At 38.9% G+C, this 14,277-nt stretch overlaps 1 protein-coding gene across 6 annotated transcripts in view; it reads right to left on the reverse strand.

Moving 5' to 3' along the window:
* MCU (mitochondrial calcium uniporter) overlaps positions 1-14,277 on the reverse strand; it is a 235,299-nt gene that overhangs the window by 16,912 nt on the left and 204,110 nt on the right. For all 6 annotated transcript variants that reach the window (XM_036026813.1, XM_028511834.2, XM_028511835.1 and 3 more), the window contains 2 exons: positions 8,411-8,571; positions 6,808-7,011 (listed from right to left, as the gene is read on the reverse strand). In XM_036026813.1, the coding sequence (XP_035882706.1) occupies positions 6,808-7,011; positions 8,411-8,571 (365 nt within the window). The remainder of the gene's footprint in view (positions 1-6,807; positions 7,012-8,410; positions 8,572-14,277) is intronic.

Genomic DNA, 14,277 nt, shown 5'->3' on the forward strand with positions numbered 1-14,277 from the left:
TCCAGTCCGGTAAGGAGGGGCGGAATCCGAGGCCTACAAAGAGGGGTCGAGGGGTACCGGCAGGAAAAATCGGTGGCTGGCAGATGCATGTGCGCAGGGCGCAGACCGCAGCTGACCGACCGGTGGCAGACTGTGGGTGCGGGAGGCAGCAAGCAGACCCAGTGCGGTGCACAAGGCATCTGGCTGTCCGCAGCCGCACATTCGCGTGCAGAACTTAACGAAAACCTGCAGCGCGACACAGACTGCGTATCCCAGCGACCCAGCACTGGGAAACAAAGCCTGAAGGCACCGATTAAAAACACCTGTGGGAGTTGAGGCCGGGAGATTCTATCAGCCTCACAGGAGGCTCCTTGGAGAAACCCACAGAGTCCAAGAGAGTGCACAAGCCTACCCGCCCGGGAGCCAGCACCAGAGGGGACCAATTTGCTTGTGGGAAGCGGCAAAAGGGACTGGAATCCTGGTGAGAGCGGAGCAGGTGCCATCGTTCCCTCTCGGACCTCACCCCCACATACTACGTCACAACCCAACGACTGAGGTGCCCCGCCCTGGTGAACACCTAAGGCTCCGCCCCTCATATGTAACAGGCGCGACCGGACCAAAGGAAAAAAAATTAAATTAAATTAAAAAGATGGCTCAAAGAGTTAAAAGACCCAGAGCCAATTTTGTTAAGCAACTGAGAAATAGCCAACCTATCAGTTGCATAGTTCAAAGCACTGGTGATCAGGATGTTCACATAATTGGTGGAATTTGGTCATAAATTAGATGAAAAAAAATGCAGATTACAATAAGTGAAATGAAGAAAAATGCACATGGAACCAATAGTGATGGAAAGAAAACTGGGTTTCAAATCAATGGAAGGGACCAGAAGGAGGAAAGGAACAACCAAACAGAAAAGAATGAAGAAACAAGAATTCAAAAAAATGAGGAGAGGCTTAGGGACCTCCCGGACATCTTTAAACGTTCCAACATCCGAATTATAGGGGTACCAGAATCGGAAGGGGAAAAGCAACAGATTGAGCACGTATTTGAACAAATAATAAAGGAGAACTTCCCCATTCTGGCAAAGGAAATAGACTTCCAGGAAGTCCAGGAAGCTCAGAGAGTCCCAAAGAGGTTGGACCCAAGGAGGAACACACCAAGGCGCATCGTAATTACATTAGCCAAGGTAAAAATGAAGGAGAGAATTCTAGAAGCAGCAAGAGATAAGGGGACAGTTACCTACAAAGGAGTTCCCATCAGACTGTCAGCTGATTTCTCAAAAGAGATCTTGCAGGCAAGAAGGGGCTGGAAAGAAGTATTCCAAGTCCTGAAAGGCAAGGATCTACAGCCAAGAATACTCTATCCAGCAAAGCTTTCATTTAGCATGGAAGGGGAGATAAAGTGCTTCTCAGATAAGGCCAAGTTAAAGGAGTTCATCATCACCAAGCCCTTATTATAAGAAATGTTAAAGGGACTTATCTAAGAAAAAGAAGATAAAAAATATGAACAGTAAAAAAAGACATCACACTCATAGTTAGTAACAAGCACACCTAAAACAAAAACAAACTAAGCAAACAAAGAGAATAGGAGTGGAATCACAGAAATGGAGATCACATGGAGGGTTAGCAACAGGGAAGCGGGAGGAGAGAGGGGAAAAAGATATAGAGAATAAGTAGCATAGACAATAGGTTAGAAAATAGGAGGAGGGCAGGAATGGTGTGGAAAATGTAGAAGCGAAAGAACTTATGACACATGAACATGAACTAAAGAGGGGGACTGGGGGTGGGAGGAGGTGGGCAGGGGGGAGGGGAGTGAAGGGGGAGAATGGGACAACTGTAACAGCATAATCAACAAAATATATTAAAAAAAAGAACATAAAAAAGATTCTTTGGAATGTAATATACTATTGGGATATATTTAGGTTGCTAGCAAAAGCAGTATCTCATCATAACAAGAATTTAGAAGAGTTAAAATTATGTTAAACAAGCATTTTGTTTCATGGGTGTTAATTATGGATATGAATATTGAAAAGAGTATTTAGTACAAGAATCTCTATATTTTATTTGGCCAATGTTTCCTATTAACAAACCACTAAAACTACATTATTTACTATTGCTATTTTGCAATTTGTCACTTGGGGACAATAAAAATGCTCTGGGAATCAGAAGTATAGCATTTAACTAGCAGTACAGGTAGGCTATTAAAGATGTAAGGCACTGTGTTAGGCAATCATAATTGAAAAAAACTAAATGTCTAGTGTCAAAAGATATCATAATATAAGGGAAAAGACATGATATATGAATAATTATAATACAAGATAGCAAAGGATGAGGAAAATGAGAGGCATAATGTACTTACAGGAATTCAGAAGAATTTTAAGTTGAGTATAGGTAAATGGGGTATTTGGGCGGGGAATAAAGAATATAATTTGAGCACTGACTGGTATGGCTCAGTGGGTTTGGCATCATCCCAGAAACCAAAAAGTTACTGGCTCAATTCCCAGTCAGGGCACGTGCCTGGGTTGTGGTCTAGGTCCCTGGTTGGGGGTGTGTGAGAGATCAATGTCTCTCTTGCACATCGATATTTCTCTCCCTCTTTCTCCTCCCTTCCCTACTGTCTAAAGATAAATAAATAAAATCTTAAAAAAGATAATTTGATTTGTTAGAGCACACAGTACATACACAGGGGGGTTGAACACATTAGCAGGCTAAGAAGTTTGGACTTCAATCAATACTAAGAAGAACCCATTAAAGGGGTGTGTATATGAGGTCTGTGGAAAAAGTCCAATCACTGTTAATATAATGAGAATGGTTAGTGCAACATCAATGTAACCTGGCAGCCAAGGAGAGTGGGCTGGAATGCATATGCGTGAGCAATGACAACTTCACTGTACTAGTCAGTGGGGTGATAGACACTGTTGAATGAGAATGTGTACTGTGTGGCCATTGTATTCAAAATGACTAAGGGAGTACAGCAATGAGTCTGCATCAAATTTTGCATTAAGCTTGAACATTCCTCTGCAAAAACTATTTGAATGATTCAGAGAGCTGCAGCTATGGGCAACTGGTGACTGGCAGCTTCATCACGACAATGTGCCCACTTATGTACCATGTCTGGTGCAGATTTTTTTGGCAAAAGATGAAATTACTCAGGTGACTCAGGCACCATACAGCCCAGATTTGGTGCCACGTGACTTCTGGCTTTTCCCAAAACTAAAATCACCTTTGAAAAGGAAGAGATTTCAGAACATGGATGAGATTCAGGAAAATATGATGGGGCAGCTGATGGCGACTGGGAGAACTGCGTGAGATCCCAGGGTGCCTACTTTGAAGGGGACTGAGGTGTCACTGTTCCATGTACAATGTTTCTTGTATCTTGTATCTTTGTCAAGGAATGTCTTTATTTTTTAACAGTGCATGGCTGGATACTTTCTGGACAGACTTTGTACAAGGCAGAGGAAGAAAGGACAGCAAAGACAGAAGAGGAAAGGGGGATGAGGGAAGGGGAAAGAAGGGTGAGAGGAGAGGGAAAGGAACACAAGAGATAGATATATGCAAGCCCTGTCTAGAGCTCTGATTAAGATACAACTGACCTGGCTATTAATTTTTGTTTGCACAGTGACTAGTATGAGCCAGACATGGAACTAGGTGCTGAAGACTATGAGTAAACAATGGTAGACATGAACAGTTTACTAACTCTCTTCTCTACTAGACAAGTTTGGGAGGATCAGAAAGGTTAAATAATGTTCTTGGGTTTTCACCTTTCCACACATACATAGGCCTATGATCACTGGTCTAACAACAGAAGCAAAATGCCTACATTTAATAGCAGCCATATAAAAATATAAAAGAAACAATTCTTAGCTTTCTTCTGTTTCCTAGGAAAACAGAAAAAGTTTCTCATGTGTTTCCCCTATTTCAATTTTGTTTTTTAATTTAAGAGAGGTTGGATCTGTGGTGGTATCACATACATAACAAGTGATAATAAATATCTCATACTGGCTTCTGGCCAAGATAAAGGCATAGATAGAAATGCTTCACTTCCTCGCACAACCAAAAGAAGAATAACAACCAATTTAAAACAAAACACAGCCAGAACAGCCAGGAAATCAAATTGTATGGGAATCTGACAAACAAGGAGTTAAAGAAGAAGGATTCATTCAGACCGGTAGGAGGGGCGGAGATGGGCAGCCAGGGCAGAGAGGCTGTACAGCAAGGTGGTGATGGCAGACAAGGCAGGCAATGTGGCGGCTGGTGGACTGGGCTGTCCCATATTCACATGCAGATAAACTAGGAGGAACAACTGGGGAGCAAGACAGTCTATGCAAACCAGGGTTTCAGTGCTGGGAAATGAAGCATCAAAACCTCTGGCTGTAAAAACCTATGGGGGTTGCAGTGGTGGGGGAAACTATTAATCTCACAGGAAAGTTGGTTGGAGGGGACTACAGGGTCCTAGAATATACACAAGCCCACCCAATTGGGAATCAGCACCGGGGCAGCACCTGAAAGAGCACAATTCACATGTGGGAAGTGGGGAAAGTGATGGAAAGTGGGGAGAAAGCCAGCAAGCAGCATTGTTCCCTCTCTGGCCCCTCTCCCACATATAGCACCACAACTCAGTAATGTGGGTTGCCCTACCCTTGTGAATACCCATGCCTCCACCCCTTACAACATACCAGTTTTGCTGAGACAAAGAAATATGGCCCAAATGAAACAACAGATCAGAACTCCAGAAAAAGAACTAAGCAATGAGGAAGCATCCAACCTATCAGATGCAGAGTTCAAAACAGTGGTAATCAGGATGCTCACAGAAATGATTGAATATGCCTACAAAATAAAGAAAATATATAGGGAACTAACAGTGAAGGGAAGAAAACTCTGACTCAAATTAACAATTTGGAACATAAGGATGGAAACATTCAACTAGAAGAGAATGAAGCAACAAGAATTCAAAAAAAATGAAGAGAGGCTTAGGAATCTCTGGGACAATTTTAAATGTTCCAACATCCGAATCATAGGGGTGCCAGAAGAGGAGGAAAAGCAAGAAAGTGAAAACTTATTTGAACAAATAATGGAGGAAAACTTTCTCAATCTGGTGAAGGAAATAGACATACAAGTCTAGGAAGTTCAGAGAATCCTAAAGAAGTTGAACCCAACGAGGAACACACTAAGGCATATCATAATTACATTGGCCAAGATTAAAAATAAGGAATCTTAAAAGTAGTAGAGAAAAGGAGAGAGTTATCTACAAAGGAGTTTTTATAACATTATAAGCTGACTTCTCAAAAGAAACCTTGCAGGCAAGAAGGGGATGGAAAGAAATATTCAAAGTCATGAAAGGCAAGGACCTACATCTAAGATTCCTCTATCCAGCAAAGCTATCATTTAGAATAGGAGGGCAGATAAAGTGCTTCCCAGACAAGGTCAAGTTAAAGGAGTTCAACCTATCACCAAGCCCTTATTCTATGAAATGTTAAAGGGACTTATCTAAGAAAAAGATAAAAACTATGAACATTAAAATGACAACAAACTCAAAACTATCGACAATTGAACCTAAAAAAATGAAACAAACTAAGCAAACAACTAGAACAGGAACAGAACCACAGAAATGGAGATCACATGGAAGGTTATCAGTAAGGAGGGGGAAGGGGAGAATGGGGGAAAAGGCAGAGGGAATAAGAGGCATTATGGATAGGTACAAAATAGGTAGGGGGAGGTAAATAATAATATACGAAATGGAGAATGCAAAGAACTTATATGTACAACGCATGGACATGAACTGAAGGGTGGGGAGTGCTAGAGAGAATGGGGTATTGGGTGGAGGGGGATAAAGGGGAGAAAAAAATGGGACAAAACTATAACAGCATAATGAATAAAATATACTTAAAAAAAAAACAAACCCTCATACTTCCTAAAGCGACACTCTGGACTTCCCAGCTACTAAAAAAATTGCATTGGCAACAAAAATTAGTTCTAGCTACTGATATTTATTTATTTATTCATTCATTCATTCCTCACCTGAGGATATGTTTTTATTGATTTAACAGAGAGAGAAAGGGAGAGAGGGAGGGAGAAAAGCATTGATTGGTTGCCTACTGTACATGCCCCAAATGGGGATCGAACCCATGATCTAGGTATGTGCCCTAACCAGGGATTGAACTGCAGTCTTTTGGTGCATGGGATGGTGTTCCAATCAACTGAGTCATCTGGCCAGGGCATGCTACTGATGTTTAATAAGTGAGCCTTTGTTGATAAAGAATAGGCCAAGGGTATAAAATGAACATATATCTAATTTTTGTCTGTCTTCCATAAAATAAAAAGTACAAAAACTCACATTTGCTTAACAACTTAGAAGTTACCCCAGATTTTAGTTTAATAATTTGATTAGGTATCACCAATTCTCCATTGCAAGAATTAAAAATAAAATTAAAAAGCTTGGGGCTGCTCTATTTGTTAAATTAATTACACAATATGTAAAAAGCCAAGCAACTTAGCTGAACAAGTTATCCTACAGCCCATTTTTCTCATTTTCCCTCTTGTTCTATTACTTACTGTAACATATTTTCCCAAATGTAATGCTTTCCTGAATGGTTTATATGGCCCTCTTTATAGTCTGTCAGCTTCATGAGGGCAGAAGTCATATCTCATATCTATTTCCTTCTTTAGCATCTAAATATGCCTGATACATAACCGGCATATGTGCGCACCTACATATAAATGATTACTTACAGGAAACCGGCCTTAGAAAGAACATGAGAAAAGAGAACTACTTTGACAAGCAAAATTTCATTACTCTCTCATAAAAAGGTACTCGAAGAGGAATTCTTACCTGGCGTGTCACTACAAAATATGCGTACATTGCCATGGCACTTCCGTAAGTGATGAAATAGGTGACTGGCTCCATGATGTCCCAGGAATATTCCCACCAGGTAAGTCGGGCCAAAATGCCAAACTGTGTGGCCATGTAGGCAAGTCCACCCCATAGCACCAAAGTGGTCCTCTTCTCAGCTTTTCTGCTGATCTCAATTCGTACCTATGGAGCACACATGATAGTGTGTAAAGCACTTTCAATAGAATCAACTTAAAACTCTTATTTAAACTGTTCTATGGTCACTAAAGAAACAGGGCTCAAAATCAAGATACAAGTTAGTCTCAGTTCTATTAAATATAGCTTGTCTTCCTAAATAGTACCTATTGTTTTCACTGAATAAAATATTTAGAAGGACTAATATTTTTTAGGACACCGTTTTGTGTTTCATGCTAGAAGTGGCTGAAAATACGGTGAAACTACAGGAGTAAGTTAGTTTCAACAGCTCTTCATCCACCTACAAGATTCCGCTCTTTGCGAAGAGAGACATGAAAGCACGCACAAGTTCCCTCACCACCATATATAAAATTTAATCTAGTCTCAGTTTTTACTCTGAGGGCCGACTAGTGGGCAGCACAGTGAGTTGGAGCACGGACTCTGGATTCAGAGGGGAGGAGTTCAGGCCCTGCCTGCAAATCACCAGCAACTCCATTATTGAGTTGTTCTGAGGATTAACAGAATACAGATAAAATACTCAGAATAATTCCTGGCAGGTAGTAAATACTTAATATAGGATCATAATTATTTTATTATAGCAGGTATTTTAAAAAATACTTTACATTTTGAAAATACCAAATTTAAATCTGATCCCCCTTCACAACAGTTCCTCAAAGTTTAATTTATCACAGTTTTCTAATGGCCTTACACTTAATGAGAACAACCTTAGGATGTGTGTTGATTATTTTTAAAGAAATTAGAAAAATTACAACATAAAGAGAATATTTGTATCTTCGTTAATCTCTTATAGTTTGTTGTATCATTAAAAAATAAGAATGACACATATTCACTCTAAAACAGATAAATGAAAAGAAGGAAAACCAATCATAATCTCTTTATTAGCATATTATATATATTTAAAATACATAAGTATGTATAAAGAGCATAATGTACTTAAAACTGGGTACACTTATATGCATACATTTTATAATTTAGGTTCCATAAAATATTATGAATAGTTTTCTATAACATATTAGAGCTACACAATCATTTTTAACAGCTGTATAATACTCTACCTAATTACGAACTTGACTAAAATCATTACCCTCTGTATTCAGAACCTTTCTTAATCAGCAGTTATTTCAATCTTTGTTGTAATGGTGGTAAATCTGGGTAAGGCCAGACATTTAGACCACAGAGCTCTAAGTTCATTATCAAGACTCCAAACTATTTCTTTTTAAGTTCTTTCTTAACTTTGGAACTTTTTTATGATTCGGTCCCCAAAACTAGATTGATTGACACAGCTCAATTACCTTAAAAAGCAAACATATGTGGAGATAAAACAGCAAACATATATGCTCTGGAAAAAATACCAGTGAAGAGAAAAGTCTGAGATTTGAGTCTGTACCTTTTCCAGGGGTGCCAGCTGCTCTCTGAGATCCTCTAATCTTTCGATCAGCTCCCTTTCCTTGTTTAGCTGGTGCTGCTCGATGCACAGTGTTGTGTACAGCTGCTGGACTAGGGTCTTCACATCATTCAGCGTTGCTGCATTTTCGTGGCTTAGGAGGTCTGAAAGAAAGAGGTTACTTTTTTTTTTTTTAATGTATGCCCTAAGCAAAGAGTTGCTATTCCTGGGACTATTAGACAATAAGAACAAGTCAGATTCACCCACAATAGGGATCCGCTTGCAGTGAGAAACTGCAGGGAATTAATAGTTCTTTTTTTAAGAGGAGGTATCTACAAATCCTAGAAACTATACTCGTATTTGGGCAACTTGAAAATCTTGAAACCAACATTCACCATTATATTATTGGAAGTTTAAATGCTACATATGAACTTACAAATAATAACAATAATCTTCATTAGATAAGGATACAAAACTTAAGGCAGTATGTTAAAAACTAGGAGAGATGTTTAGGATCAATCTGATCGTTCTGATTAAAATTCTGATCTCTGTCTGTGGCCTTGCCATTTAAAGTGATGATATTTTTCCCTTTAGTAACACCTGAGGAAAAACTACAGTATTTCAAATTTGTAAATGCAAAGGTATAAGTAAAAACACCATAATCCTATAATCTTAGCTCCCATACACTTCCCCTACCACACCAGTTTTTATTTATTTCCTGTTGGGAAAAGACACAGAATAGCTAGCTGCATGGACTTCATGCAGGACCTCATGGTCTGAAGGGCATAAAGTTACAAGAATGATTGAAAAAATAGTAGATTAAACTCTTTGATTCAGTATCTTTTGTGAGTAGTGTGTGTTGCCAGAAATCAAAAAATTATGTTTTGAGAACCTTATTTAAAAAAAGTTGGTTTCAGCTGTCATTTCTTTAAAGCATCAGAAATAAAGCTTTTATTTTAGACTAGCCTTAATGTGATATTTTTTTAGGTATACAGCCTAAGTTCAGCCCTTTTAAATAAAAAAAAAGGCCACAATCAGAATTAGCTATATATTTAAAAGATTCTTCAAAGATATTCATTAGTATAGTTATCACAGAAATTCAATCAATAAAAAATTCAAATAAGGGTAGCAAATTGGATTAGAGGAGAGCTGATGCAGTAATGGGGGATATAGTACCTAGCACAGTATCTTGCACACTTCAGTAAATTAATGCTGCACTAAAGTTGCAGCCCGCATTTGCACACAGCTGTATACTTTCCAGTCACCAGAAGAGGAAGCTGCACCACAGAAAGCAGTAACTTGTCTAGAATGTCACAGTAAAGTGGCAGAGTCCATGTCTCCTAACCCCCAGGCCTGGGGCTGAGTTATAATGCTTCCACTATACCAATATTTATATTTCCCTCCAAGCCCTTTCAAAAACTCAGTCTCTTAAGAAGGTAAAATTATCTGTGGTTAACACAACTGTATCATATGTATTACCCCATGTTATCTCTCCTCACAATAACGGCACAAGTAAGGGTGGTGCCCACAGTTTGTAAGTGAGGAATATGAATCCTATATAGGTATGATTAACAAACATTTCTGTACCAGGTACAAAAGTTCAGTTCCTCAGCCACACTAGCCACATTTTAAGTGCTCAATAGCCACATGTGACTAATGACTACCATATTGGATAGTGAGGAAACACAACATTTTCATCATTACGGAAAGTTCTATTTGATAACACTGTCCTTGGGATTTCTCCATCAGCCCTTCTTATCCTAATAGTTGGATGCATCTGAATTTCTAGGTTCTTTGGCAAGCTTTGAGTTGTCCACCTATGCCATCACTTAAAAATTGGTCACTTTTCTCTGATCTTTCAAGCTCCCTTTTCAGACTTTTACTTCCTCAGCTTCACATACAATTGTACAAGGCTACATTCCTATAATAAATCTTTTATTCCTTAATATTCATGTGGCTGCTTTCCCAATTGAACCCTGATTGACACAAACATTATGCATGATATGCAATTATTTGCATAAAAAGGGAAAAAGATCATACATTTATATTTGCTTACAAATGCATTGACTATCTTGGATAGAAAACAAAAGAACTAAGACCAGTGTTTGCTGGTAGAGAGAAGGGACAGGGATGAGAAAACTTTTTCCATACATTCTTTGTCTTTGGAAGTTGAACTTGAGAGTGTATTATTTATTCGAGACTAATAAAAATTTGATGTGCAACCATAGTACTGTCTAATATAATGAAAAGACTGTAAAATGATAATTCATAGAAGATCGATCTCACAGATGCTCAGTTCTCGACCTGGCTGAAAACAGAGTTGTTATCTTGCAGATGAGGAATTGGTAACCCCCTCGTAAACCAGGGACAAGGCTTTATTTTGACAGGAAGAATATGGTTCCAAGTATTATGCTGGTGAAGGAAAGCAACCACCTCAAAACCCTGACCCCCCAAAATCTGCCCACATATTTGGAGATGAAATTATAGGAACAGGGAAGATAAATCTACTAATGGCTTAACAACACCACTTTTGAATGATTAATATATGCTTCACTAAAAATGCACATCAGTTGCTTATTAATGGTTCTGCACTTGCCACCAGTGCCAGGAAAATTAAGGTGCAGAAAGGCAGGGAGATGTGCTAATAATGGGGATTGAAAAGTCTTTTAGCTACTAAAATGTTTTGAGAAGGGCTTCAGCTATTTGAGTCTCTGATAAAGCATTTGTTATTATTGGTATTTGGTTTACCTGCTTGACCTTTTCTCTCAAATTATGTACATTGTTAAGATAGAAGTAAGGTCTTCAGTATCCTCTGGATGGATACATGGGGGAAAGGGTTTAGTGGTGCCAATCAAAATGATTCTCCTTGGCGCAAAAACTTTCAACACTAGTAATTTAGGGCATATTTTCCTCTTCCCCAAGACTAAAAGGAAGACAGCTAATTACTACTTCAACATGGACTGGGATATTAGGCTTTTTGTGTTCCCTTTCCATATTCTTCCCTCCAGTGTAATTTAATTAGGTTATAAAGATCCTTTATTGCTAAAACAGTCACTCCACGCATCTTGCAGTGGTCAGAGGGGAGTCTAGCCATGTACAACTAACAGTAAGCAAAGGAAGGCAATGGAGTTTGAAACTAGCTTTACTGCTCTGACCTGCCCCCTGGTTCCATTTCAGTTTTTTTCCTGCCTCTTCCCTCCAGTTTTGGGGTTAGGTATAAGAGCTGTATATGCTAAAAGGTCCATAACACCTATGGACTGCCAATCCTATGGAAACATAAAATGTGCCTATATTAGATTCTATGGGAATGAGCCCTCCAGCCTAGTGCCTGTAGGAAGTGTGAGAAGTTCAGGATTACTAGTACACAACACTGGTAGGACACTGTTAGTTCTAAATTGCTATTCATAAAAAGGGAAAAGAAAAATAGGAGGGGGATGTGAAAGCTAAAGGGGGTAAGAAGTGAGTTAAAAAACAACTGTCCTGGAAAAGTTTTCTTCATTAACTACTTTAATTTCTATCAGATAAAACAGATTTGTTCCGTCTGCTCCGTGTATATATAAAATCCCAGTGTTCCTCCTCATTATCTGAAATCCCAAACCTAGTGCCTTTAATTTTTTTTCTTTTCACTAAAGAGTTACAATGAGGGGAAGAGAAATCTGCTAACTCATCCAGGTGACTGGTCTCCCTCTTAAGTACAGAAATTCAACCTGTTCTCATACTCCATGCAACTGAAAAAGTTGGTAACCTGGATGCCAGAGGTATAGTCCTCAGACAGGGAGAGGAAGATAACACGGTGGAAACAAAATTAAAACCTATTTTACATTTTATCAAGAGAAAAAGATTGTCTTTACTATGCTGTAAAAGGTGGGGAAAACGAAATGTTAATGGACTTGAAACAGTACTGCCTGAGTTCTGTGAGAGAGGGTATCTAACGGCACAATCTCTCACTGGCTAATTAACAGAGCTGAGAATGCTTTCATGTGTGAATTTAATATTAAAAAGGTTTTTAAAAATTCTACATCAATGCTGCTATTGAGTTTACCAAATTTCACACTTTAATTTACAATTATTCCATGAATTTCAGACTTTTGATCCTTGCAAACTTTACATTCTAGTTGATTTATAGGGAAGCTGGGTAGATATTCCACAGTTCTGAAATATTTAAAGCAGAACTGTTAGGCTGCTAAATTGATTACCAAGGAATGAAATATAATTTCTTCTCTTTGCAATTTCTAACTTTACTTTCCTTATTCAACTTGGGAGTAGCCTTGTTCTGTTTTGTTTTGTTGTTCAAGTAGTTTTCTGCCCTTTACCCCCATTCCAGCCCAGCCCCCCAGCCCTCCCCACCTCCCTCCAGTCTCCACCCCGTCCCCCTTGTTATTGCCCATGTGTCCTTTATACTAGTTCCTTCAAACCCTTCCCCCCTTCCCCTGAAATTCCCTCCCCTCTCCCCTCTGGTCACTGTCAACCTGTTTTCAATTTCAGCGTCTTTGGTTGTATTTTGCTTGTTCGTTGGGAGTAGCTCTATTTTAAAAACTAAAACATTCATTTCTGTTTTAAAAACAGTATTAGACAAGATGGTTGAAATCATTCACTGATTAAAATACTTCTAGTTTGTGATAATACAATATATGGAAGCTCATATCTTAACTTTCCTCATTGTTAAACTTTATATAGGAATACATTAGTCAACTTAAAAATTTTACTAATACAATTGAAAGTCTAAATAGAACAAACTCTTTCATTCACATACACACAAAATAACTGAGTATGATGCTCTCCAGGTTCATCATTTCAGAAATGGCAGGATTCTTTCCTTCTCATGGCTAAATGTATATTCTACTGTACGAGGTCTGTCCAGAAGGTATCCAGCCATAAAATATGAAAAAGAGGCATTTATTGAAGAAGACACAAGATACAAGAAATGTTGTACACAGGACAATGATGCCTCACTTCCCTTCAAAGTAGGCACCTTGGGACCTTCCATACTTCTCCAAATTGCCATCAGCTGCCCTGCTGTATTTTCCTGAATCTCATCCATGGTCTGAAATCTCTTCCCTTTCAAAGGTGATTTTAGTTTTGGGTAAAGCCAGGAGTTGCAGGGTGCCAAATCTGGGCTGTAGGGGGAATGAGTCACTTGGGTGATTTAATGTTTTGCCAAGAAACTCTGCACCAGATGTGATGCATGGGTGGGCACACTGTCGTGATGAAGTTGTCAATCAACAGTTGCCCATAGCTGCTACCTTCTGAATCATCTGAATAAGTTTCTGCAGAGGAATGTTCAAGCTTAACAGAAATTTGATGCAGATTTTTTGATGCATTGCTCTACTCAGTCATTTTGAATCCCATAGCCACACAGTACACATGCTCACTCAAAGGCCCCCACTGACTAGTATAGTGAAGTCATCATTGTTCACACATGCACATTCCAATCCACTCTCCTTGGCTGCCAGGTTACATCGATGTCACACAAACCATTCTTGTTATACTAACAAGGTTGGGCTTTCCCCAGACAAACTTCATATGTATATACTACATCTTCTTTATCCATTTATCCATACATGGACACTGAGGCTGTTTCCATATCTTGGCTATTGTGAATAATGCTGCAATGAACATGGGAGTGCAGCTGTCTCTTTGAGATCTTGATTTCATTTTCTCCCAAAAGTAAAATGGCTGGATCCTGTGGTAGTTCTATGTCAACCAAAGGGTGCCAAGCTTCCAATTATAAGATGAGTATGTTTTAAGGATCTAATGTACAACAAGGTGACTGTAGTTAAAAATATTATGATGTATATATACTTGAAAGCTGCTAAGAGAGTAGATCTTACATGTTCTGACCATAAGAAAGCAAGATAGTTAGGTGATGG

This window comes from Phyllostomus discolor, chromosome 5 (genome assembly GCF_004126475.2).
Source record: "Phyllostomus discolor isolate MPI-MPIP mPhyDis1 chromosome 5, mPhyDis1.pri.v3, whole genome shotgun sequence".
In the NCBI taxonomy this organism is placed as follows: Eukaryota; Metazoa; Chordata; class Mammalia; order Chiroptera; family Phyllostomidae; genus Phyllostomus; species Phyllostomus discolor.